Genomic DNA, 27,748 nt, shown 5'->3' with positions numbered 1-27,748 from the left:
TGTCTAAGACGAGCTGTTTGTTTGCAGCTTCCTGAACTATTAAATTGATTAGAATAACAACTCACACCCTCAAACATTTGATTTTCCGTTGTGAATTCAGTGCGGAAGGAGCAACCATGTAAACTGGGTTGAGGGTCCTTACATGGCTTATGGACATCAGGGAGTGTGGTTGGTCAAGAAATGTAGGTGTTTTTGTTGCATGATTGTAAACAACATTTCTTTTCTCAGATACTGGACACATGTGATCCCAGCAAAGAAGTCAGGAGAGCAAACTGAAAACCCTCCGCCCACTCTTGTAACACAAACACTCTTTCATAAAATGTCAAGTAAAATAAAAATGGTTTAATTTGCATGGCTGAAATAACATATCTCCTCCACCGATGGACAGACGTACAGTAGTAGTAAAATATTGCCCTGTGATGTAACTGCTGTTCAAGTCGACCTGCAACGTTCTACTGTGAATGTAATGGAGTTATATGGCATCTACTGTGTAACCACCATCTTGACTTAGAGCGCTACTGTTTATGGTGCAAAGAGCTGGAGAACTGGCGTGTATGAGCAAACCTTTCATACACATAAAGCACACATGTGATTCCATGTATATATATATATATATATATATATATATATATATATATATATATACATATATATATATATATATATATATATATATATATATATATATATATATAGGATATATATATATATATATATATATATATACATATATATATATGTAGGAAAGAACTAGAACCTAGTGGATCATTCTGTGTGTTCAACAGAGTCTAATAGAAATATGCTACTTTCAACCGTTAAGTACGTAGTTTACAGTTTAACCAGCGTGATGCGAAACTAACAGAACACCAAAAGCTCCTACTCATGTGATTTAAAGGGATGGGACTGAGTCTGACACATTATATAATCATTGTTTCTTTGGAACTGTGTAAATTAAAGTTACTTTGAAGTTGAGTAAGAGTAAGTCAATTGACGACTAAATGACGTTATGGTCAACAGTGTCTCACAGATAGTGAATGAAAATGTGAGGGTATATGATAAGGACAGTCTAGAGTTTGACCTTTGCTCTTTGCACGAGTTAAAAGCCTTTGTTGCAGTGCGCCTTGACATTGTCTCACACACAAACACATCAACTCACAGTGATGTGATGTCCCAGACTTGGCAATTGACTGAGGGCTTTCTTCCCCTCGTCAGATTATAAAAGACGCCTGACGACTTTTTCACACACACACACACAGACGCAGACAGGAGCACACACTCCTGCCAACCTCCTTCCTGACAACAGGGAATCTAAAGACACAAAGGCAGGGTGGGCTGGTGGGAGTGGGGGTAGCACATATGTCACCAAAACCACAGCTTCTCCGAGGAAGCTGGTGACGTAATGAATGAGCCTTTCATCACAGAGGCATTGTCATTAGCGATGTTTTCTTTCAGGGACAAACATTTTTATTCCTGGAAGATACGAGGCTGGTGACAGGATACATTCTTGAGTCGTTGCATATTGCGCGAGTTCCCTGAACATGGCAGTGATTTACCCACAAATGCTTTTTTGTTGTAGTGAAGTTCTTCAGGGCATCATCATCATCATCATCATCATCATCATCAAAAAAACAAACTCAAGGAAGTTTGTTTTTTTCTCATACCCCACTCAGGGTCACAGCTGATGTTTTCAGCTAATTTGCAACCCAAACATATTCCTTTCCCTTTCACGGCCGTGTCGGTCTCCACCTCCCCATTGGTGTGTGAGGCAGCGGACACAAGGCCGGTGCTTGACTGAGCCCTGAAAGCCCTTTAGTTGTCACACTTTTCCCAAACGCCTTGCAGCTGCTCCTATTGTGGCCGCGGAGGGAGGGATCCTCGGGCTGATTCTTTAAGCCTCCTGCTGTTACCCTGGTCTCAGATGGGTTCAGAAAGAGAGGGAGTGTGGCCCAAACAATGGCTGATGCTATGACATCATGCGTCTTATGAGGGCAAAATCCTTGTGCAGATATAGAATAGGATTCCATTGCATGGGAAAGCATAGAGGGATGGTGTAAAGATGTCTCTGGCATGGCTACTCAAAATATGCGCATTTGCTTGTTTTCCTCTATTAAATTAAGTGATTCAATATAACAGATGAAAAAATGAGCAGATGTCGGAGTACAAAAGTCAAATGAGATTTATTCAACAGTATAAAAAACATATTTAGACAAACATGTGAAAAAAATAGATATGTTAAAGAAATATATTACTTTAGTTCAATAAATATGTCAGAATCCAGACACTGAGGACTACCTGGCCCCATGTTAGTAGTTCTCGGGGCTCCCGTCTCCCTCAGCGCTGCAGTACACAGTACAGAAACATGAGGTATTCAATGGTCGCTTTCCCCGATTTGTCAGGATCGTCAAAGTTTTGCGGTGATGTCTTGGAAGGCAGATGCTGGCATTTTAATTGGCAACCCCACACAGTTCTCCACGGAACGTGAAGATCTCTGCCACATCTACACTGAAGAAGGGGGTTTTACATTCATTGTTCGTCGTATGAAGGAGTAACTCCAATGACTTTTTGCACAACAGGTTCAGATGGCTTTCTTTGACCAGTACAGAAAGCCAGCTGGGCATGTGAGAGGATGTATCAACTTTCCTGAGACAACTGTTAGCCCTCTCCATTTTGTTTAGCTTAAAATATTGATTGTGATTATCAAAAGCAGTTGCCTTCATGAAAAAAAAAAATTTCACTTGAATAAAGAATATTCAGATACTCGTAATTTCCTCAAAAAGGGAATAACTTAACTATTTTTCCAGCCATATCCCAATTCATCTGGGTTTTTGAACTGCGGATGACTTTCACATTTAAAAGGTTAAACATCAATACTGCTCATTGGTAGTCATCAAATCTCCCTTTGAAATTATGAGATTGACCTACAGAGATGTAAGGAGCAGATCAGAGTTGAATGCGTTAACCCTGATCAACAGCTCACATTCTGTCGTTCTTGTGATATACAATTATCACCATAAAACGAAACGAATCATATTCAGGACTGTGTGTTTAGGGTTGTGCTCTGACTCGAGTCACTCCTGTGGTGCAGTTCAAGTCCAAACAAAGTCTGTGTTGCCCACTTCTTCTCCTCAGCAGCTGGGAGAGGTGGTGATAGGACTGTGGAGGAATGAGAGCTGACCAGCAGAGGTGTGTACGGGGATGGAGACGGGGAAGTTGAAGACCGTGCTGTTGTTGCCGATTGCCGGACTGCCGGCCTCCGACGAGCATGTAGACGAGGCCAGGACCTGGGACTCAAACTGGAGAAGCTGGCCCATGAAGCTGAAGTTGGGAGAGATGATGCTGCGGCGCTGTTTGACAAACTCGAAGGCCTCGTCCAGCTTCACGCGGTTAGTCCGCATTAGGTAGGCAAGGCAAATGGTGGCGGACCGGGAGATGCCAGCTTGACAGTGTACAAAAACACGGCCTCCTTTGTTTCTCACCGAGTCTAAGGGTAAAGAAAGGAGAAAGCCAGATTAGCACACTGTATGGATGATAAGATCTAGAATTAAGGTTTTAACACTGTCACAGGAAACCACCAACACAAAAGTCCTTGCAACACTTTCAGCTACTATTTAAATTCAACAGCGCTCATTATAAACACAGGAACACCGTTAATAGGGGTGCGGGGTGTGAGTTTGTGGGGGGTTATCCCCAAAGGAGGCAGTCAGAGGAGACAAAGGAGGGGAACAGACCCCTGCTGGGGCTATTGATCTGGGAGGAAGGCCGACAGTGAGTGAGGAGAAATTGCCTTTTGTTTAGCCAGAACAAAGAGTGGCGTGGAGGGGGCCATTCAAGCCCCGCCATCCTGTCCACTACAAAACTAGTTTGGGGCCACAGCCTCACGATTCATTAAAAGGGGGCATCCCTTTATCTACGCCTCAGAGGTGGTGATGATGTAACCACTATTGTGTTGGAAGTGGGGGGTCTGTGCCGAGCCAGCTGGTCTGTTTTGGAGGGAACTTTTTAAAATTTAAATCTGGGAAGTCAAAGAGTGAGGTGGGGTGTAACCTTTTGTAACCAATGAGCCCAAGGAGGTGGCAGTTGCGAAAGGTGCGAACATTTGGGGCAGTTGACTGTTAGAAAGTTGTAAAAACGGCGGACGCACTCACCAATAAACTCGATAGCCTCATTGAACCAGGAGCTGATGTCAGCTTTGTGGTTGTCCTCCACTGGGATGCTCTTGTAGAGGAAGGAGTCCTCAAAATGGTTGGGGCAGTTTGCAGAGACGTTAATTAGAGCAGTGATTCCCAGCAAGTCCAGCATGTCTTTTCTGGAGGCATGATAAGCACTGCCAAGGTACAGGAAAGGCAAGATCTCAACAGGACCCCCCTAAAGACAGAGGAAAAACAAACAAAACAGTCAACATCAGCTCCATGACATAACATAATGCCATCGTATGTCCTTAGATTTCAAATTGTATTCAAATACTGTATTCATTTTCTTTGTATAGCTGCTGTAGTAATTTCTTATCTGTACATCCTCTTTAATATTTTATATAAAGTATTCTTGTGTTTAGATGTTTTATATTAATAGTTTGTTATCTGTGTGGGAATAACACAAACATTTCCCCAGTATGTCTATCTATCAATAGTAAACACAAACAAACCTGATCATATAGAGGAGTGTTGCATGGACTACAGCTTGGGTCCGCACTCTCAGGGCGGCTGGAGCTCAGGGGCAAACTCAGACCTTGAGGAGGGGAAGGTTTGGTGCACATCTCTGGATACTCAGTGGAAAATATTTCAAAGCCACCTAAAAAAGAAAGACGAAAGAGAGAGAACGGGATCAGATCACAGCACAGAGACACATCCACACTAAGTATAGGTCTGTGAAAAGGTGCCAACTGCTCATGGGGCTATTTTGGATCACTGTTTACTCGCAGCACCAGCTGGTTTGGTGACAGCTGTAATCCGCATGTGTTGCCCCGTTGTTAGGAGACAGTAAAACAACTGTGCTGCACAATAAAACACACTTTTAAACTGACCTTTAAGAATGAAAACACTGGCTCCACAGGGGTCGCGACACAGCGCCGAGACTGCCAGCATCAACGTCCCGTCTTTCTTGGCCTGGCTCAGCTCCAGACTGCGGTCGTCCAGCAGCACCACAGACTGATACTCTCCGGTCAGCAGCCTGGTCCTAGTGTCCTCATTGGGGACAATGTGCTCCAGGCCAAGACCCCCTCTGGCTCTCCGGCGCACGATAGTGCTGAAGCGCACGTTAGTGGAGCCCGATATGTGGGACGAGTTGAAGGAGAGGAACGATCGGCAGTCCAACAACAGACAGCCCGGGTTGGCGCACTTCAACTGGGCACGCAGGGACGCACAGTCGATGGTGGGGACCTCCATTATGACCATAGTAGGACGGCAGGATAAAAGCAGTAAATCCAAGTACATAAAAGCGCGAGTGGCAGGAAAACAAGTCAAAAATAATTTCTTCTCTAGTTACGAAGTGACCGTTAAAGCGGCGAAGTCCTTTGTTCCGTTTAAAAACAAACAACCTCGTTACTAAAACAAGATTAAAAAACAAACACTTAAGACTATCGACTCTGGTCCTTCCCTCTTCTTTTGAGTTGTATCCAGGTATCGTTTTTCTTCTGAAAACTTTTGAACGGTGAGTAACTTCTGCTTCACAGCGCGGTGAAAAGCGTTTATATACAACCCGTGCTTGTGAACGAGGTCACTGACGTCAGGACCCGCCTCTCCTGGCGTCCTGCCAAATCTGCTCACGTCATCGCTCGCGCCCGCCCCGAGCTCAGCCGGACACAACGGGGCTCGCGCACATGCGTGACATTTTTGTACACGCGTAGCGCACGTACGCGGGCACGCGGTGTCAGGTGTCAAGAGTTCTTTCTTTCTTTCTTTCTTTCTTTTTCTGTATTGATATTTTTTTGTTTTTTTGTCTGTTTGTTTCCTTCTCAACAGTACATAAAGATATAAAACAAAGATATGGTTTATTGGTTTATGCCCATATGTATCTGGTCACAAAGGTCAAAGGCATAAAGTATGAATTCACTTATGAGGACATTATGGGTTGGGCCCAGATCACTAGTCATAAGTGATGATCTCAGTGTTCATGTGAGTGAGTGAGTGAGTGTATTTGTGTTTGTTTGTTTTTTAAACTAGTTTCCACATAGTCATCAGTATAGTCACTTTTAATGACCTTATTTTAGTTCTAGGTAAATTTATTCATTCTGATATATTTTTGACATGTTTTTTAGGCACTTGCATACTTATTCCTATATTGGGTTTACAATTGGCTGAATTTTGTTTACATTCTCACAGGTTATTATACTTGTCATACTGTTGGATTTTATCCTTTTAAGTGTCTGCATCTGTATGACAGCATAAAAGGAATGTGTCAAAATTTCCATGATGTTAGTGTTTAATTGGATTTCAATTTTGCCTCTTCACCTGAGAGTTTGACAAATAACAAGATAATAAGTAAATATCTGCCACAGGCACCATAAAAGTTTATTCTTTGTTTTTATTAGTCAGAGGTACATAGTGTTCAATGCCCCGAGAGCAAAGGCGGACCATAAAAGTTAATCACTGTATAGAAATCTGAAGTCCAGTAAATTTCCACATGCTGAGAAACAAAAACACTGGTGTACCAGGAAGACAACAGCAGATGGAGAACTCTTGACCTGTAAGTTATGTCGTATCTGTGACCTAATTGAAACAGCTGGGCAAGGTGGTTTTCCCAAAATCAGTGTATATCAGAATGGGGAAAAAACACATGATGGCAGTCACCCTGGGAAACCTTTTTCATTTGTTGGTGTGGTTTACTGACTCAGAGTGGACAGCACTGCTGTCTCATAATAAGGAACCCGGAGGATCGCTGTTGACAGAAGACAGGCGCCAGCTGAGAAGAGGGTGTGTTCATGACTTGTGTCTTCGAACGACACACAGCAGAAACATGCCGGGATTGTTTTGTTGTGAAACAAATGTTTACTGAGCAAGCTTAAAAACAGGTAGTGTTGTAAACATGCCCTACTTTCAGAATCCTGGTACAGCTGTTTAATTTGATTGTGTTTTAATGTAACACATACATATAAGAAAATATGCTTGTATTAAATTGACTCGAGTCTGTCACACTACATGTAGGAGCGTGGTTTCTCATGCCCCTATAGATGAGGATAAACATACAGTGACGTCGTTCTCACTTTTCTGTAAGTTGAACATGAGAGGACTGTGAGGACCTGCTGAATCCACATTCACACTGTTTTGGCCTTGTGTTTTAACGGGGCGATGGATGGTGTTATGTGAGAAAGAAAGAGGGGGAGGGGAAGCTCAAAAGACAGAAACTCAACCAATCACAACAGAGTGCAAAAACTATCCATCCGGTTAAACCTCACACTCCGGTGAGATGAGTCAACTGTGAGGCACTTGCCACAAGGCAGGAATGTTACATACTATACAAGGAAGGAGGGTCTGAAGACAGGCTGTACCCAAACAATCTGTCCTAAGTGTAAATGCATCTTCCCCCCAGGTCATGGACGAAGGTGCATGAAATTAAACACCTGAAAAAGAGTGAGCTGAGTACGATGATCACCTGGGGAAACACACCAAATTTAGCCAGTAAATGTTATTTTTACCTTAAAATGACCATTGGTATTTGGCATCTTTGTTCTCAGAATATTGTACAAACAGAAACTGTTAATGATAGTGATCAGTGCAAATCTCTCACAATAATAACCTAGATTTAAATGTTTCTATGGTGGACTGTGGGCAACAAAGTATTTAAATGTAGAGCCAGAGTTGTTTTTAACTTGCTTTGAGTTGTTTTGTTTTCAATTCCCATCACCAAGTGTAGCTCTCATCCAGAAAGGGAAGTGGAACAGAGAATGACAGAGGCATTTCCTGTGGTGTGGACTCGCTGTCACTTGCTGTCACCCCTGACTATTTACTGTCATTGTCGCCATGGGCAACATCTGAGCAATCGGTGTGAAAACACAGTGTCTGTCCTATTTTGATGTCTCAATGGCAGTTAGCTACATGAGCCATTTCATTTCAAATACTGTGCGTACAAATTACGTGTTCATGGGAAAAACCTTACACGATAGAGTTTCTGGATTTTCCTATGTGACGGTTGAAGTTCTCTGTCTCCTCACTGTGGGTTGTGACAGTCTAAATCTGTGCAAAATACCTAGGCACCAATATCGGATGTGGATATAAGTAATATGTAAAATTCTGAACTGCGTTAGAACAAGCATTGAATTTTCTTTTCATCTTTTTAATGTTGAGCCTAGTGAAAGCAAAATAAGCATTTGTAATGAATGAACATTACACTAGCACTTAAAATGTTCTCAGACCTTTGTGTGAATCGATGCATGCTGTCGATGAACAGTCATTTGACATTGCCACACAAATTGTCATTTCAAAATGTTTTCAAGGCAATTTCCTCAATTTTTTTATTATACAGTATGTAGGTCGGTGTACTAAGAGTAGTAAAAGGGACGTTCTCTTCTTCATAACAACAATAATAATAATTAAGGTAGAATACATGTAATGATATAATTACCGACAACATCTTTCTGGATAATTATAGTGTGTGTGTGTGTGTGTGTGTGTGTGTGCGTGTATTGCATGCAAAACAGGAAGAATGTGTTACAATGACATTTGTTATGGTTTTTCACAATGTTCTCTAAATCAAATTATGGCTAATCATAAAACCTAAAATAATACACGAGTACTTAATCAGAGTGCTTAGTTTAATTTCCGGTATTATTGTTATTATTATTATTATTATTATTATTATTATTATTATTATTTTTAAGGGATTAATGGAGGTCACTCGGTGAATGAAACAGAACAAATATATGTACACTATGTTTTGAATTGTGTATTTGAAAACAACATCCTTTTGGATAGAATATGGTCAATCTAAATGTATTACTTGCTTAGCCAAATCATTATTATTATTATTATTATTACCATGAAATTAAATATATATTTTTACAACAGTCATGCAGACTGACGGGCTTCTGTCTTCATGGCAAGCCTTTTTAACATTTAATCGCCAAGTTTGACTAACTGTAATGGTATTTTGACTAGTCACAAACTGTAGTTTCTGGTAATCCCCTCCCCCTTGTTGTTTTTAAGCATGCTAATCAGTCTTAGTGACTGTTGATGACAACACAGCTTTTGTTAATGTTCACCACCGACACCGACATGGACGACACATCCCACAATCCAGATGTTGTAAATCTGCTAAATTATAGATATATCTATAATGACAAACCCCATACACGAATGACAAAAGTGACGTCATAATGACTTCAACTTTTAACTTGTAAGAATGACGTTGCAGATTCCCGTCGTGAGTATACGGTCTACCGTTGAAATGTTGAAAACCGCTTTGTCACTTTAAAAAATCGACGACGGCTTCTGGGCGGAAGAAGAATCATCGTGAACAGGAAGTCACTCTCAGCCAATCAGCTTTTGCAAAGCGTCCTAAGCTGACGTCAGCCCGGTACCGACGAACAACCGGTAGCGTTGAAGAGATTCGTGCTGGAACCCGTTGTTTTTAGCTTTGTTCGCTAACTTCCATAGTCAAACGTGCAAACATCATCATCACCATGCCTTTCGATGTTAGGAGGTGAGTACGGGGCTTCTTCCCTTCACCGGGGTTATGACGTGCGGGGCAGCGGGAGCCCCAGCATCGCCTTTAACGAGCAGCCCACGATTGCCATGAATGGGTCACATTGTCGTTTAGGTTATAGAACAGCTAGAGTAGATCCTCAGGTATGTCGCTCAATGAGTGTTTGTCTGCGGTCTCTCCTTTGTATGTGCAAACTTTCTTCACGCGAATAATAATCTGCCACACGTCAGAATTGGGATGGGCGGTATCCATATGGCGATTAAGAAAAATAAAATCACATAATAATCACGGTAACTGATTATTTTCGAGTTTTAGTGAAAATTGAGGAAACTAGTTAATTATTTTGAACCTCAAACACAACTTAAAAATAGAGCAACATTCCCTATATCAGAGGTAGAACAGTACAATCGTCAGGGTGGTATCTATGTTCACACCAAACACAGTGACAACCTGTTGCTCGAACAAATTACATGTAAAGTCAATGCAAACTTGCGTCATACGTGTGTATCTTGCATCAGGTGACATGGATGGGGAGGACATGTGGATTTCAATTTTCCAACTCGCATCAAATTCATTTTCGTTACCAAAGTTGCAAAACTACAGTTGCAGTTTCAGATATCTACAACGTCATTGTGGCTAGCCATGAATCAAGTTCAAGATCATCAAGTTTAGGTCATCAGTGACGCCATTCTGACAAATAAAGATATCAAGCAGATATCTGAAACTGTGATTTTGACTAATAAGGATGATGTCACAGATACCTACAACTGCAATCCATACTAGTCACAGTGAAGTTATTACCACAGATTCTCATCCTTGTTCTTTCCCTTTTCCTTAATCCCTCTACGACACATCTATGACACGTCTACGACTGATATGTACATTATGTGTTCAACCATGGTTTCATTTCTTCTGGTATAGATGTAATTGCAATAGACACAATTTGCACAAAAGTGGCCCTGTGGAGTGTTGCATGCAAATTACAACATTAACATTGGGTTCTACTCCCATTGCCATGTTAAAGTGACTCATGTGACTAATGTTTTTCCCATGATGTGACTCAGATAAGGTTTGTTTTCAGGGCTGCATGGACACAGAAAAAGAGATTGAATTGAATAGAATTTTCAAATCACAGTTGTGTCACCGCAGTATGTGGTCCTAGATATATATCCAGTATGTGTCCATGTAGCACAAGTGAGAATAGTTGTAACTATTATGTAATCTGTGCAGTTTTTCTTTTCTTTTTGACTTTTTTTGTGTAGATTAAATACTTTTTCAGCCAATAATCCTCCATCTCATCTGAATTTCATGTACCCGTGGTCCTGTAAAGGCCAGACAACCTGTGGTCTGCCATTTTGTGACCAATAGTCATCACAGTGACATCACCTTCACGTATCTTCTCAATATACATTCAGGACCATTAGCTACCAATAAACAGCTGTCAAAAATACACCAGACTGCAGGCAGTGCACATCCATTCAGCTCATCTATAGTATATTGTACACAGGGATAGTCGCACCTTTTGTGTGGGGCTGTTGAAACTGTCAATAGAGCACACCCTAATCAAAATAAAGGACAGGATGTTTGTTGAATGAGCACATTGTTACCGGGCAGATACTGGCCACTCTGTGGTAATGTTACATTCTGAATACACATAACCCCTCCAGTCTTTGTCAAAATTGAGAGGATTTTTATTACAGGTGTTAGAATTGTTTTGTCTGTTTAAAAAAAAAAAATCCCAGACACTATAGGAAGGTGTTTTGTCCAACAAAACAAGACATCTATCCATCCATCTATGAATTTGACATGATTTGAAACCCAATTTCTAAACTTTTTTAATTGTTCAAATTTGGTGCTGAACAATTAAGTGATACCATTTTTAGATTAACTATTATCCTGACCTACACATCATATTCTACACACAGAAGGAAACATCTTTATTTCACACAGATTTGCACACGCTGTATTAGTATTTTAAATGTGTTTTTCTAAAAAGAATGAAAACAGTTATGTGAATATTTTTGAATTTTCTAATGGGGAACGTGAGCTGGGTTTAGACCTCCACGAGACAGGTTATGTTTACCCTACTGATGGTGTGTTGTTGCAACGGTCATTTCAGTCAAAATAATCACAATTGGATATTTCAAAGTCATTCCACCCAAAGACAGATGGAGGTAATGGCAACATTGCACTAGCAGGTTGGAGTATGACTGGAAAAAAAAAAACACGGAACATGGAAAATCTTCAGTCAAAAATATGATCATTCAGCAGTTTGACATAGTCTGATAGTACTGCTTGATAGAGCCTGTAATCAGATTCTGTTCTAGACCTAACGGCACAAAATAATAATTCATCATAAAAGAGTGACTCAACAATTTCCAGTTTCTCATCTGTGACTATTTGCTGCTTTCTCTGTTTTACGTCATTGAAAAATGAATATATCAGGGATTTGTAGTTGTAATCATGGTGACCGTTATGAAATTGACCACTGCCTTAGCTCACACACGGCAACAGTTGCTGTCATTTTACCCTGAGAGCGCAGCCGTGATGCAATGAGTAAAGGGTATTACCGGCACACATCATGTCATGTGGCGTTTCTCTTGATTGTGCCACTCCATTACCTGAGTTTGAGGTCCGTGTAAGAGCAGACATATCATTGAGTTATGAAGTGGTCATGTCCTGTTTGGATGCTTCACTTGTCTTGATTCTCCGACCGTGATCTTACAAAACTTGCATTGCAACACCTGGAAATCACTCAGTTGACCAAGTAGCTGGTTGTTTCACGCTCTCAGAAACACCAGGGTGTTAGTCATGATTACCATAAGTTATGCCATATGCTAGTGTAGGGTATCTATTTATAGAATGTTGCTGGACTAAATCCCTTTTGCCTGTTCAACATTGTTATGGCGTTCTTTCTATCAGCAAACCTCATTACGAGACCTTTCTTGTCATTTTTTTTAAATCTTCATTCTAGAGCTGCAGCTAACGATTATTTTCACAATCTAGTAATCTGTCAAGGAATCGTTTTGTCCATAAAATGTCAGAAAATGTTGAAAAATGTCGCTCAGTGTTTGTCCAAATCTGGAAATGATGATATTCTCAAATGCCTTTTTTTTATTCTCATACCAAAATCTTTTTGTTATGTTGAGCAAACCAGAAAATACCCACTTTTAAGAAGCTGAAACATTTAGAAATTTTGTTTTAATAATGAAAAAAGCTTCAAACGGATTAATCGATTATCAAAATAGTTGACGATTCATTTAGTGATCGATTAATAACCGAGTAATTGTTACAGCTCTCCTTCAGTCTGTCTGTTACTGTGTTGAGGCACACTTCAAATACTTCAGTACTATACATTTCAACTGTGTCAAATTGTTTTAATTATTTTATTATCGATTAATCTGCTGGTTATTTTCTCGATTAAGGGATTAGTTGTTTAGTCATTTTAAAATCAGAAAATGTCTGAAAATGTTTACTGGTGCTTCCTGCACCTTTAAAATGATATAGACAAAGCATACATTGCAAACTCCAAATGCTAGAAACAAACACTGGACTCTTGTGAGAACAGGTGAATTTCACATAATGAACATAAAAATGAATTGGTCCGATAACGTAAACAGAAAACCGGCATCATGTGAGAAGTGCCGGTATGCAAATCAAAATAGCTGGTACTCAAAACAGTAATAGTGTGTATTGAACAGTACCGGCCCACTTCAAGTATTATGTATACTGAATGATTGAATATAACGTTTTTATGACCGAGTTGCACATGACATTGTTTATTGGCTCCCGCGGATGCTGCTGTAGTTATAGGGTAAGAAACTGACTCACAGAATTGCACATGTTGTTGCCCACATCCTTACATGTGAGAGGATGAATCTGAACTGGATGAGACGCTGACTCACTCGCTCTCATTCATTTGCGAGATGTGGTTCATTTAGCGAGGGCTCCTTCTTTGAAATACGGCCCCGCACTTGCACTCAATGGTGTCAACAGAGGGATACTGGTACATCATGTCCTCACTGAACACAAAACATCTGCGCCCTTTTACTGAAGACAGAGACGTGGGAGGTGACGGAGGGAGGGAGATGTGTTGACTGTAATTCAGGAAATTGTGAAAGGCAACTTTTGACCAGGAGGTGAACTCTCAAGAGACCTCATCAATATTCATGGTACAAAGTGTTCTCAGTGAGGGCAATTAAGTGACACCGAGTACTCATTCAACCCAAAAATAAATATGTGTATCAAAGGTGTGATAGGATTAGTCAAATATACTGAGGACAGAGTATGTTGGTAAACATAAAGGCTTAAATGTAATGATTTATAAAGGGAAGTCAGTATGTTTTAGATTGCATGTTACACTCGGAAAAATATGTTGAAGTCAATGTATTTCCTTTCGTAATTCTAGTATCATTTATATATTCTGTGTATCTACAATACTCACCTGTACAATTCTCTTGTCATGGAAGGTGTGAAGTGAAAACTGGAGTAATGTCCTTGCTCATATGTATAGGTTTACAGTGGGTCTGGACAATAATTTAGCAATTACAATATAATTTATTTCAATGTATCAGCATAACAAATGAAATGTAGGCATGTGGGACGATATAAAAGCTTCCCGTCACGATTATCCCGACCAAAAGGAGATATTGCGTTGACTGGAGAAATATGGGTTAATATACTTTTTTTGATTATTAAACATAAAGCAGATAGGATACATGTATCTTTTAGTGAAAAGTAAGGGATTTTAACTAAGATCAATAAGTCGTCGCACTACTGTGTGAGTGCTCGGGCCCTAATAATAAACCATGGTGAAAGATGCGTCTCCCCAATAAAAATAAATAAATAAATCATTGAGACTGTATATTGTGAGGTAGACCTTGATGATTACACGATAATGGAAGTTGAAGTGTTTTGATGATGAGCAATAGTATATTGTCCCATATCTAAACAAAAATGTTCAGTATATAGTGATTTATTGTTCATACGATGTGAGACCTAACTAATAATTGAATGTTCAGATGTGTGAAATGTTTTACACTCTGGTGTAAAAACGACATTTATTGCAATTATGATAAAAATCGACTAATTAGTAACTGCCACTGTATAAAAAGTGTAATCACATCTCACATTTAACAAATAAATGTATTGTTTTGTTCCTGACCAGCCTGACACAGTCCTGTAGTTTAAATAAAAAGAGGTGAGAGTGTCTTGTCTTCACAGGACAATCCACAGTTGATGTTTGAACTGAAGTCACAAAGAGGATAATGAACAGAAGTTCCACGGTTATCACACAAAAGTGGCGCTACATCACTGTGCTCCACCTGTCTGGTCGTCTCAGGAGATCAGTATACTGAGTCTGGGTGGAGAGGATGTGAGGAAGGAGACTTTGTCTGTTACAGCATGAGTTGTCAAGTTATTCTGATCCTGATACCGGCATCCGCTCCCTGGGTTGTCTGCCCCACATATCCTGCCAGTCCTGCTATGAGAGCACAGTGATCTAAAACTAACGGGACATGGGAGCGGGAAGTTAGAGATGTGGATCAGACCAGGAGGTGATAGAACGTTGGTTGAGAAGTTTAGGATCCAAGGATTTCTTGTGCAGTTGATTTGAAAAAAATAAAGAAGCGAGAGCAGGGAACTATGACCAGACCTGGAATTGTGATTATATCCCTAAAGCCTCTTGGTGGAAGAAATGTGAAGCGAGTGTTTTTGGATGGAGACGAGGAATGCTGAGAAGAGAAAGTGGGTGGTGGTTGTGCAATCGGCAGTGAAGTTTGGGGTCAAGAACGTTTCACTGCCCAAAAAGGACATGCGTAAGAACTCATGAACCTGAATAGTTTTGGTGTTGAGTAGTTTTCCCCCCTACTCAGCTCCCCAAATAGGCAACAACAATATTACACGGTTGTTTGTGTGCGCTTGTGATTCACCGATTTACACACAATCCACTGGTGGTAAAATGATGTTGAAGATTTTACCATCTACAGACTGTGGATATTTCACCGCTGCAGTTACTGTCCAATATTGTATTAGTTCACTTAACGCCATGTAAACCTAACAATGTGTTTATATTGCTGTGTGTCTCCTTTCATTTGTGTGTGTTTTCCCGTGTCTATGTTTGAGAGTCCTCTTCTGGGGTCAGGTCAGAATTACAGAGCATGCATTCAAAGAAAGAGGTATAATGGTTTTGTGTGTGTGTGTGTGTGGGTGGACATGTTAAGTGTGATGGCACTGGTCCACAGCAAACATTCCACCTCTCTTCTGTAATATCGCACAGCCTTATGGGTACAGAATGTGCTTCTTTTGTCAGCGCGCAGCGTGTTTACGTTTGCTTTGCTTTTTTTCTCACTCTTCCTTTCCTTCTTTTTCTTCCTTTCCCCGCTCAGATTTGATATCTACAGGAAAGTGCCAAAAGATCTCACCCAGCCCACATACACAGGAGCTTTCAGTGAGTACTGTTTCACACACAACAGGCCAAAACTATGAGCCCGTGCTTTTGGCAGGGTTTTTTGATATGTTGATTAAACAAATTGCCCACATGTATATTTAAAACCATGGAATGTTGAATAAAAATTGCAACAGTGTGCAAAATGTTTGGTTCAGTTTTGGTTTAATAAAGTCCAACTTCTGCTTCTCTTACTATTTTAAAATGTGCCTATTTGCGTTCTTGCTAGCTGAAAGGACTGACTCATGAATTTGTGCTTAAAAATATGAAAGTGCCTCCTTTTCGCTTAGCCTTTAATAAGACTAATAAGAGAAACACTAGCGTGAGTCTGAGGTGACAAAGTGTTAAATTGACGTATAATGTTTATTTTACACTTGAATGTTGTTTGTTAGTGATAATTTCAGGTGCCACTGGTCTGTTGTTTTGAACAAAGCCCGACTCTTTGTTGCTGAGCACAAAAACGAATTAGCTACTACTGTTTTACTTGCTAATTTAGCTTTAAATGGCACAAGGCTATGGGTAGCATTTAGTTTCAATTTTTCCAGTAGCATAACAGTTTGTGTTTATTTTAGTTGAAAACAAAAATAACCAGAGAAAAAAGTAAAGAAGAAAGCTGTAACTCAAAGATAGGAACACTATGTACTTAAAAACCACTGGAGACAAACTTACCGTGGTCAGAAACATCACAGATAGGAAAAATATTCTTTATCATTTCGAATTTCGACTATCATCATTTCGAGTTTTTAGGTCATATTTTCAACTTTTTAACTCATATTTGGTGAGAGCCACCGCAGATTTGATATTTTGGAATTTTGACCGTAAGATATGATTTTTTTTGTCTCATAATTTAGACTTTTTATCCCATAATTATGACTCTTTAGCTAATATTTTTGAGTTTTTAGCTCCTATTTTCTGTCTGCACTGTTTTTTTAGTGAAAAATAATTACTTTACTTTAATATTACTTATAAATAATTAATCAGAAAGGACTATATGTGGGTGAGCTAGAAAGGATTTCTCACTCATAAGAAATATTAATGTTCGTCTCCATTCATGATTATCACAGGTCACAGATATTCACTAATGAGCCACGACATTAAATTCAGTTACTGTTTTTAAACAGTGTATTTCCATCAGTGCACTGTTTTTAGATGACTGACATGATGAGTGTTTTAGGAACAGGGAGCGGATGACAGCTGTACTTCAAGTACCAGCGTGTCCCACTTTAAAAGGTACAACTTAATTGCGCAGTACCTGTTTTAGCACACCGAGTATGATAAGAATGTTAATGATCATGCTCTTTTACTGCCTACAGGCACCTGAGAAGTCATCAGTGGAGATCTGAGTGTGTGTTTTTTCCTGTCAGGTCATGTGTTTCCTGTTTGTCATAAACATGTCACTGTCTATTCAGGGATTGTGTTCATTATTCACAGGTTAATAGAATAGCAAACACCTGATGACACATTTTTGGCTCCGTCAGTTTCTCATTGTTGATTATTCATTGGCCATGTGATGACAGTACACAGGAGAACGAAATGATCAACTGATGACAGCATGGACAAACAGTGTAATCACTGACAGATACGGAACAGTTTTAATCAATTTCAAACACTTTTGTAGATGACAAGGAGTAGAATGAGATTTCTAAAGATACACACGCACACAGTTTCCACCCATAAGGAAGTTCTTCCTGTATGGAGTGGACTCCCTTCCTGTCTCCATCCTCTGTCTAGGGGTGAGAGCATGTGGTTGATTTGGATATTAACTGAACTGAATTGCTTCACCCACAGCAGTTTTGCTTACATTTTGATTTGCCTGGTTCAGAGGCAACCAGAAAACAGGCTCCCTCTTTTCACAAAAGGTCAAATATTTAACCCCATCTGCTTTTGTTATTGTGGTTTAGGGTCACATTCCTGTGGGTTCAGTTTTACGGTATTTACTTTGAACAATACATCTGTGTGGTTTTTTTCCCACTGTGGTTTTCCAGAGCCCAACACACTGTAGACATAATGTATGTTAGTTGTTTGACGCAATTTTTTGATTTGTTTTGTTTGTTTTTGAATATTTGTGAAATGCTTTTGAATATTTGTTTGCCCTGCTTGTACTGACCTAAAAAAAGTGAACTTTTTAAGCAGAACAAAAATAAATAGAACATCTGGTCATTGAAATGTGCTAGTTTCAGATTGACTCACCGTGTTAGTGTATCTGAGTCATTTGTCACAGCTCTGATAAAAAAAAGGCTTTTAGAATAAAGCAACTTCTGAGCCCCTTTCATCTCATGTACAGGCTTTAATTTTGAGATCTCAATGAATCATCTGCCCTATTGTTTAAGTCTAAACCAACAGCAGTGTATTACTCTCATATTTGGTAATCTCATATTTGAGGCTCAAAAGGCTTTGGATGAACCTGAATTGGTGACCTGTGTGTCATAGTGACACTCCCTATTGAACACCACTTTATGTAAAGCCTCTGTCAGCCACAGGGTTGGCAGTGACGCTTCATCAACCACAAGGTCATGTGATGGTGCGATCCTAGGAGACAGTCGTCATGTAAACACGCCTGCTGAGCGAGAGCTTTCTGATCGAGACTCTCGCCACAGATAGGCCACAGTTGCGCGGACACGCGAAAACACGTGACATTGTTTTATGTGACACTTGGCTGATTTGTTTGACACATGAAATGAAACAGGCAGCCTGACTCCTTCCCCCTTTTCTAACCCAGACTTTATCTTGGCTCGGACTGGATAAAAACACCTCATTTTTAAAGTTAATATTCCTTCTCTGCTCCCTGTTCAGCTTTTTGTTAAATCCTTCAAGCTTCTCGAGAACAGCCATTTTTGGTCTTGGGTAATTGTCTGCGAGTTTGTTCGAGTTGTAATTTAAAAAGGTTGTACGTGGCATGAGCTCACCTTTTTCAAAGCAGATATGCGGTAATGGCTGCCTGTTGTGCTGCTATAAAATGTTTAATTAGTGTGAGAAGATGCTTAAAAACCTGCATAATGGCAGACTTGACACCGCCAGTAAAACAGCTATTTAGGAAAAGATTTTTATAGCTGCCATGATTTCATTAATGTCAGGATCTTAGGTCAGCCACTTGGATTGCGTCATTTATTGAAACGTGAGATTAGTATGAAAGAAGTGCCATGTGTAAGCTCAGCGGTGGCTCGAGTATAAACAAGACATTCAATCTGACGTTCTTCCTCTTTGCCCACAGTTTCCATCCTCTGCTGTGTCTTCATACTTTTCCTGTTCCTGTCTGAGCTGACGGGATTCATAGCCACTGAAATGTAAGTATCGTACCAACCCCCCCCAACAACTGCTGCTTACCACATAACATCCTGTTACCCCGCTGCCACCTGAAATTGACTTAATCATGAACATTATTGCTCACATTATGATGTATTTTGCTTGACCCGTGTTGTAACCAGTGAACGTGGGTCAATTTTGTCACTGGGAATTGGCTCTGTGTATGAGTCAGCCTCTTGGCCATGTGTAATAAGGGATTACTTTGGGGAGGGTGTGACACGAAGGAAATGAAACACACACACACAAGTGTTTTGTACTGGAAGTTTGGCAGAGGATTAATCCTTTGACTCTTAATGAGGTTTGCTAAGGACATGTCTGGGGAAAAAAGTGTATTTGCTTTTGTATTCCGCTTTTCTAACCTTTGATTTCTTTTCTCCGTCCATGACAGTGTAAATGAATTGTATGTGGATGATCCTGATAAAGACAGTGGTGGGAAGATAGATGTGAGTTTAAACATCAGTTTGCCAAACTTACACTGTGATTGTGAGTATATACATATATACACATACAACTCTCAGTTTCTCTGCGACACTTCCCTTTTTTCCTTTTTGTGTGTTGTCTTTCCCACACTGTTTATGTTTGTTTTTCCCTTTTCAGACAGTATCATACTTCCCTCTCATTTAACACGACATATTGGCAAATGCAGAATGATCCTTATGATTCCCACAGTGTGTGTGAAGGTATTGCATGTGGATCATTCAACCACTAAAACTAACTTTTTCTGTTCAGGAATGCAAGTAAACAACTGTATTATGAGATCTTAATCAATAAATAATAATGTGCTGTAAAACAATACATGAAAATTCATGGATAACAATAATAATAATTATGTTTTAGCATTAAAAATATCATTTTGGTAAAAGAGCTTCTACATACATTACAGAAACATAAACAATGATTTTGATCATTACCAATGCTGTTAATTTAGGGCAGCTGTGGCATAAACCTTACATTGGGTGTTGGTCTAATACATTATGTACTGTACATTGAAAAAATAGAAGTAGTGATACCATATTTACTGTTTTGAGCATATACAGAAAAGATTCACTTCAAACTCACTTCAGAAATGAAATAAAAAAGCCTTCTCTTGAGGAACTCACATTGGGTCTCACATAGTGCAGACATAACTTTCATTAACATTCACATTTTGCAGATAAAGTAAAAAAAAAAAAAAAAAGGTGCCTGTTTACAAAAACATTTCATCCAAACAGGTCTTTTCACATTTCAGATGGCACACAAACACGGGACGTGTTTAATTCATTTCAATTCAATCATTTAATTGATTAATTGCACAGCCCTACTTTTTGACCTGGTTTTGTTTTAACAGTCCGTGGACCCAGTAAAGCCGGTGTCACTGAATGTATTCACGCAAATCACCTGATTGGTCGGTAAAGTGTCATTAGTTTGGAGTGGCTGCGCTGAAGAGCAGATTCGGTACATACTCGCTTGTTTACCCTGCCGTGTTGTATTCTGTAAATAACACCAACAACCAACGCTCCAGTTAGCGTTGCCTCGGTTTGCTCTCGTGCTGCCACACAGCTGTGAGCTGAGTTTCATATATAAAGTCTGTTGGCTCATCTACTGTACCTTGATGTCAGTGAAGTGAGCAGGCCGGAGCCGTCACCGGCTATTTGCTCGTCATGACTCTGTTCAGAAACTATGTCCACTGACAAATCACACACACACACACACACACACACAGTCATTAAGTTGGACCAATATCCAAAAATGGTGAAGCCAATAAAGACTCATGAGCAAAAATGAAGTCCAGATTTGTGTCAGAGAGACTCGGGTAAGCCGACACAGCTGGTGCCCATGTGTTTTTTGGCATCTGTTCTCTAAACAAAGGACGTCCCCTGCCGCTTTCAATGAAAGCGTTTGACGGTGATTACATGTATGCTGGTTTTGTTTATTTTCAGAGTCAAAACTTCTTTTTTTTTGCTGCAGAAATGTGGGGCTCTCTGAAATATCAGGCCAAGCGCGTTGGTGTAACCACAGTGCAGCTGCATGTAATGAGCAAAAATGGTCCTCAGCCCTCCCTCCCCGCCACTGCGAGTTAATATTATACAACAGTTTATTTTCCAGGCCTGCAAACAGGTTGTCACACATTACAAATTTACTTGGGAGAGAGAAAACATTCTTCTCATCATGGAAAAAAAAAATCCCTCTTGACTATTTATCTGCTCTGCTCTGCTCTGCTCCACGGTTTCCAAAGTTAAACACCGTCTCCCTCCACTGACCTTTACAGGTCGCTTGGTCTTGATTTGTGACTTCATGGAAAAGTAGAGCCTCATGTAAAACCCTTACAATAATAATCCCATCCACACACACATACACACACACTATACATTTCAAAAGTCTTAAAAAGGAGAAACACCAGCTCCCACACTTTCAGTGGCAGACTTTGATTTGTGCACTGTATTTTGAGATCGGCATCGAGAGGAGATCAGGTTGAGCGGGAGGTCAAATTTGTCTTGAATGTCAAAGGTTAGACCGACGCTATGTGGATGTTTTTAGCACAGATCCTCTAGACATCCCTCTCTGCACTGCTGGCCAACCCTGAGCACAGCAGCCTCTGAAAATAGGCCACTGCCAGTGTGCCAGTGCACAGCGGCTTGCGGGGGGGCGGGGGGCGGGGGGAAGGGGGTGCGGTCAGTCAAGATGGAAAAACACAGACGGACGGAGAGAGAAGATGTGTTTGGACTCGATGTGTTTACTTTTAAAGTGTGTTTTTGCTTGTTGAATGTGGCCAAGAAGCTGCAGCTAATGGTTATTCTCATTATAAGGGAAACTACCTTTAAGTTAAATCAATTATGACTCGCAGGGTGGTAGTGCTGGGTAGTGATTAAAGATAACGTTTTGATATGGTATCAATATCGATATTTGGATGTGGAAAAATGTAATTTTTTACACTAAAAAGTAAATGTGTTGTTTTAACTGGACCGGTCGTAAAACATAGAGCAAAGTGTCTGGTCTTATATTTATTCTGTGCATTTTACATCATCTGGACATTAAACAAGTGCCAGCTTCTCAAAACACAACACAGACGCACTCACACACAGTGTAAAAGAGCAGAGATTCTCCTCGCCACACGTTAGAAAATAGTTAATACAATTTTTTTTTGACTAAAAGCGGTTGTTGTCTGCTGCTAAACTGTGACCAAAATGGTGAAAATGTTGCTTCACTACATGTTAAACACGTGGTTTGATACTAGAAAGTTTATGTTGATATTCTACAAATACACATGAACAGCGACATTCAGCTGCTTTACTCCCCCCCCTCCTACTAAAGCGTGTGGTTGTGGTTCCGCCAGAATGCTGCTGAATGTTTCCTGTCGAGAAACCTCATTTTTAAACCCATAACTTTTTTTAAACGTTCAAATTTGGCCTAGGTGGTAATACATTTGATGTCAGAAGAGACATTTTTTCATCGCTTCACACGCATTTTAAGTTGTGTTTTCTTCTACTCCTCCTATTGGCTCAATGACACTCATGTGATGAACTCCTTCGATGTCAAAATTTGATATTGAATAACAGCAAGTTGTCTAGTCCAAGGGGTTGTAATGAGGTTTTTTTGACATGTGAGCTCTAGGTTAAACTTGTGATTTCATTCATTGTTTGCCTTGTGGTCAAAGGTCAGATCTGTGGGAATCACCAAATGTTTGGTGTAGAGCTTGAGTTGATTATAATTATTAATTACATTAATTATAGTCTATTTTAAACAAATATTAGTGGGGGGGTTTGAGTCATTATTGGACTCAAAGTTATTTGAAAATGTATTTATTCAAGATTAGTCTCTAATGCAAAAGATTCTTGTTCTTCTTATATGTTTTAATTGTGATTAACACAGTTTAATGTCTATTTGTTAATTGTGTGCTGTTTTTCTTGTTGTTGTTTTTTTTCAGTGGTGGGCTTGGACATCCAGGATGAGATGGGCCGCCATGAGGTCGGTCTCATCGACAACTCCATGAAGATCCCTCTCAACCAAGGCGACGGTTGTCGCTTTGAGGGAGAGTTCACCATTAACAAAGTAAGGCCTCATCACATAAGTAAACACACTGAATGAAACCCTTTCAGGAAAAATCGGACTGTGGGTCATGAGTTTGTGGACTATACACGTCGCCTATTGGTCTTGGAGGCGAGTCAAACGGGGCCCTGATCCCTGTCTGAGTCAGATGAGGCTGACCTACTTCTCCCTCTTAAAAAATGTAGTTATGTTAAATGAAATAGCTCGAGGTTTTTGCTTACATCTGACAGCATAGTGAAATTTGGGTCTTGTGATGGCTTATTTGTGACACCACTACTCTGTGCGTCACTGCGTTTTAAAATGATTAACCCAGCAGTTGTACATTTAACACTCTCACTCGTGGAATAATTGCAAATTTGTGAAACACGTTAAAGTGGATAGATTTGTACCTCCGGAGGCAAAAGGGCCATTTAGTTTCCGACTAAGCGCGAGTGCGTTCAGGCTTGATCACTAAGTTAAGTTAATGTGTTACATGTTATTGCTCGTGCTGTTCCCCACGTTAGTCTGTCTGTCTGTCTGTTTGTCTCCAGGTACCAGGAAACTTCCATGTTTCGACACACAGTGCCACAGCGCAGCCCCAAAACCCTGACATGACCCACACCATCCACAAGCTGGCCTTTGGGGAAAAGCTCCAGGTCGGATCTCACGCAGAAACCTGCACGTAGACGGTTTGAGCAAATCCGCCGGAACGACACTAATCTCCCTTTTCTCTCTTTTGTCACAGGTTCAAAAAGTGCAAGGAGCCTTCAACGCACTGGGAGGGGCTGACAAGCTGTCATCTAACCGTACGTACACACACACACAATGCACATGCACTCATCACAACCACCACGGTGTGACGTTTAAGTAAGGCTGTGCTCGCATGATGCAGTTGAAATGAAGACGCCTGGTGAACGCCAGCTGAAACCAAATCAAGTGGAACCTTGATTTGGTTTCAGCTGACACTGCACCTAAGAAAGGAAGAAAAAAAAAAAAACTCCAGTCAGATGCGTCATGATCACAACCACATCCATGTTTGGACATTTCAACCCACATTCTTTTAAAAAATGAAACAACTTTTGTTTTTGCAGCTCTGGCCTCACATGACTACATACTGAAGATTGTCCCAACAGTGTATGAAGATCTCTCAGGCAGACAGAGGTTCTCCTACCAGTACACCGTCGCCAACAAGGTTCTGTATCCTTGCTTCTTCTTTTTTTCTTCTTTCCATCCTTCACATGAGATCATACCACTGAGTCATTTTTTTTTTCACTCGTCATGGAAGCAGCGTGGCCATCCCAACATATGGCCCGAGCACGTACTGCCATGTTAACTTGTTCACCCACCCAGAACTGAAAGCTCACCCCCAGTGACTGGAAAAGTTGCCTAGATGTCAACAAACCATAAACACACACACATACATCCCAGAACTGTGTTGACTGCACTGACAGCTGGGTTTGGAGTTTGTAGTAATAACAGTCCAGGTCAGCTGTGAAGCAGGGAGGATGAGGGCCTGACCAAAATCCAAAACCTCATGGCCAGTGCATAAATACAGGTCCAGCTGAGGCACACAAAAAGTCTGTTTTCAGTGTGCAGTGTTTCATTATCAATTAAAGGAATCTTCACCGATTAGCATTTAGCTTTGTATTACTAGAATAGGGGTGTTATTTTTGAAAACCTAACCTCAGTTTCCCCTGAGTCGAGAAATATCTTCATTCTTTTTTTTGTTACACGCCCACCAGTGACACTTGATCCGAGGCTTGAAACTACAACGCTAATTCCGCAACTTTTTAGACGGGACCTGATTCCCGGAATGTAAACAGTTTTTTGTTGAACGGTTTCTTTCATGACAGCCATTCTCAAACTTTAGAATGTTTTGGCCCATTTTAAAGGACCTAAAATCACATCTGTCATCAATGCACAAGACTATGATCAAGTATTCACATGTATTAAGCATGTCATAAACTGCTGGAAACTAACGTTTAGGGCTACAACTAACGTTTGTTTTCTCAAGCGAGCGTTTGGTCCGTAAAATATCCAAAAATGTGGAAAAATGTTGATCAGTGCTTTTCAAACCTGAAAGTGATGATGTTCTCAAGTGTCTTGTTTGGCCCGAAAAAACAAAACTTTCACACAGATTATAAATTTAGTAATGGATTCATATAATATAATAAACATTACAACTTTTTCTAAATGAATTATTATATAATATTGTATGTGTTTTAGAGCTTCATTAAAAAAAAGAACTGAAAATGTTTTCATTGCCAACCTGCAGTACCCTCTTAGCCCACCAGGAGGTTGTGGCCCACACTTTGGGGAATGATTGATTTTTGGTTTCACAGTGTTGGTGAGAAATGTATTTATTTCTTCTTCCTTATCCACACAGGAATATATCGCTTACAGCCACACGGGCCGAATCATCCCGGCCATCTGGTTCAGATATGACCTCAGTCCAATCACAGTCAAGTACACAGAGAGGAGACAGCCATTCTACCGCTTCGTCACGACAGTGAGTAAAATCACCCTCGGAGTTTGACAGAAATAGTATTTTCCGAACAGTTTTGTTTGTTTATAGAAAAAACATTTTATCTCCCGTGTTCATCTTCCTGCCTCCACTCCCACCTGACCCTGTTAGTTTGTGGAATTTTGCCCGCACCACCTCATGAGGAAAGTTTCCTGCTGACTGATGATGTGGTCAGGAGCAGATTGGCTGCTTTGCTGATGAGCTACACCATTATTTGTCTTTGTGTGTTGTCTGAGTATATCATGACCTAAGGCAGGCGTAGGAGATGACTGTGCTTATAGCGTGATTGTGAGTCATGGTGTAAGATTGAGTCAAGCAGCAACAGAGTTATGCTGAATACCGGCACATACCGAGGCCTCGGCGTAATGTATTATTGTGATTCGATTTGATTAAAACCCGGCTGATACTAAAGCCGCTTATAATCTGTTGAGGAAACGTCTCACAGACTTGACTCGCTCTCCTGCAGATCTGTGCCATCGTCGGCGGGACGTTCACAGTCGCGGGCATCATCGACTCCTGTATATTCACCGCTTCAGAGGCCTGGAAGAAGATCCAGATCGGGAAGATGTCATGAGGATGGCTCCTGCTTGCTTTTCGCCCCACATCCTCTATTTATAAAGTGCAAAGTTGATAGCCTGTTAGCTACATCCAGTCCTGCCTGAATGCGACTTCCTTGTGAAGCGGCACCGGCACATGATGTAACTACCAGGCTACCACGCAACTACTGCTTCTCAGTTACCAAAGCTCCTCTCAGCTTCCATCAGCCCGACTGACGTGCGGACGTGGACTATCGCATGTCCACTTCCTGCATCTTCAGACAGAGCGGAGGAGAAGGGAAGCTGTTTTGATACTGTGGAGATGAAGTCTTAAGTATCGGTGTCAGGGTTCAACTCGTGTGGGTGAGGGCTGGTATTTTTAGAATCAAGTCAAAGAAAATAGCCGAGATTTGTGCTGACGTTCAGTGTTAAACACTAAGTGAAATGTGATGCGTTACCCGTCATTTCCTACTTTGAGTCAAACACAAAATCACTTTAATTATACTGTGTTTATTTCCCTAATACTGCCAAAGGGTCTGATTATTTGAAGGAAGTGTTGCTTTGTGTTTATTTCATCTCCAGTATTCAGACTGTGCCTTTAGGTTTACTCCTCAATCTTGAAGGATTATAATCACCTTTTATTAATACGTATCAGTGGCTGCTACTAAAACCAGTCATTCTTCTTTTTTTTTACACATTCTTTTATTCATGTTACTGCTACAGTATTTGTAGATGTTTTGCTTTTTTTACACTGGGATCATTTATTTTCTATCATTCCTTGAATACAATATAGTTCATCAATGCTGGATTATTCCATCTCAGTGATTTTTCTTTTAAATACCGTGATAGGTACATGAATTTGTTTACTTAAAAGTTATTCCATGAAGAACTTGTAAGATTTTGGTAAATAGGGATTTTTTTTTTTTCCTTTCATACAATTGTCACTGCAGATTTTTTCTGCTCGCGATTGGTGATAGTTAACGGGCCAGCGGAGCCAGTCTTTGCTCTGTTAAGGTCGTTTTAAGTTCTGTCTCAAGTTTCTATGTAATGCTATGTGTTCCTCAAGTAAAGGCACCATAGAAGACACTGACTGTTGTACACTTTCTTTCTCTAGATCAGTGGTTCTCAAACTTTTCATACCAAGCACCACCTGAGAAAATATTGACCTCTTGAAGTAACATCATTATCTGTGGTGTAAGCAGACTCATCTTCATTTCCTCACATGTACTTCACACACAGGTGTAGCAGAATTGGATTAAGATGCAGTGAGAGATAAGGTGATTGTTTCTAATTGTTTTC

General features: G+C 40.3%; 2 protein-coding genes across 3 annotated transcripts; one reads left to right on the top strand and one right to left on the bottom strand.

The window, feature by feature from the left end:
- Positions 1–2,158: 2,158 nt before the first annotated feature.
- Positions 2,159–5,676, bottom strand: dusp1 (dual specificity phosphatase 1). The gene is made up of 4 exons (XM_044041140.1): positions 5,021–5,676; positions 4,643–4,788; positions 4,146–4,365; positions 2,159–3,481 (listed from the first exon to the last, which is right to left on the bottom strand). Exons 1-4 carry the CDS (start codon positions 5,427–5,429, stop codon positions 3,126–3,128), a joined length of 1,131 nt encoding a protein of 376 aa, XP_043897075.1. The 5' UTR covers positions 5,430–5,676; the 3' UTR covers positions 2,159–3,125.
- Positions 5,677–9,475: 3,799 nt separating this feature from the next.
- Positions 9,476–27,535, top strand: ergic1 (endoplasmic reticulum-golgi intermediate compartment 1). Of its 2 annotated transcripts, XM_044040113.1 has the most exons (10): positions 9,476–9,633; positions 16,023–16,084; positions 19,293–19,365; positions 19,773–19,867; positions 23,289–23,413; positions 23,941–24,045; positions 24,135–24,195; positions 24,481–24,581; positions 25,776–25,898; positions 26,380–27,535. In XM_044040113.1, the coding sequence occupies exons 1-10, from the start codon at positions 9,614–9,616 to the stop codon at positions 26,485–26,487; spliced, it is 873 nt and encodes a 290-aa protein (XP_043896048.1). In that variant the 5' UTR covers positions 9,476–9,613; the 3' UTR covers positions 26,488–27,535. The 2 variants fall into 2 exon arrangements, with proteins under 2 accessions (XP_043896048.1, XP_043896049.1); XM_044040114.1 differs by lacking the exon at positions 16,023–16,084.
- The last annotated feature ends 213 nt before the right edge of the window (positions 27,536–27,748 follow it).

Source organism: Solea senegalensis, linkage group LG12 (assembly GCF_019176455.1).
Source record: "Solea senegalensis isolate Sse05_10M linkage group LG12, IFAPA_SoseM_1, whole genome shotgun sequence".
Taxonomy (NCBI): Eukaryota; Metazoa; Chordata; class Actinopteri; order Pleuronectiformes; family Soleidae; genus Solea; species Solea senegalensis.
Note: the sequence above shows the minus strand (reverse complement) of the source record. Positions and strands in the feature narration are given on the sequence as shown.

Excerpts from the sequence above, each read along its gene's own strand:
- dusp1 (XM_044041140.1), bottom strand. The coding sequence starts at position 5,429 with ATGTACTTGGATTTACTGCTTTTATCCTGCCGTCCTACTATGGTCATA. Across the intron at positions 4,789-5,020 it reads CAGTGTTTTCATTCTTAAAG|GTGGCTTTGAAATATTTTCC; the intron begins GTCAGTTTAAAA and ends TTTCTTTTTTAG. Across the intron at positions 3,482-4,145 it reads TGAGGCTATCGAGTTTATTG|ACTCGGTGAGAAACAAAGGA; the intron begins GTGAGTGCGTCC and ends CTTTACCCTTAG.
- ergic1 (XM_044040113.1), top strand. The coding sequence starts at position 9,614 with ATGCCTTTCGATGTTAGGAG. Across the intron at positions 16,085-19,292 it reads CACATACACAGGAGCTTTCA|TTTCCATCCTCTGCTGTGTC; the intron begins GTGAGTACTGTT and ends CTTTGCCCACAG. Across the intron at positions 23,414-23,940 it reads GAGAGTTCACCATTAACAAA|GTACCAGGAAACTTCCATGT; the intron begins GTAAGGCCTCAT and ends GTTTGTCTCCAG.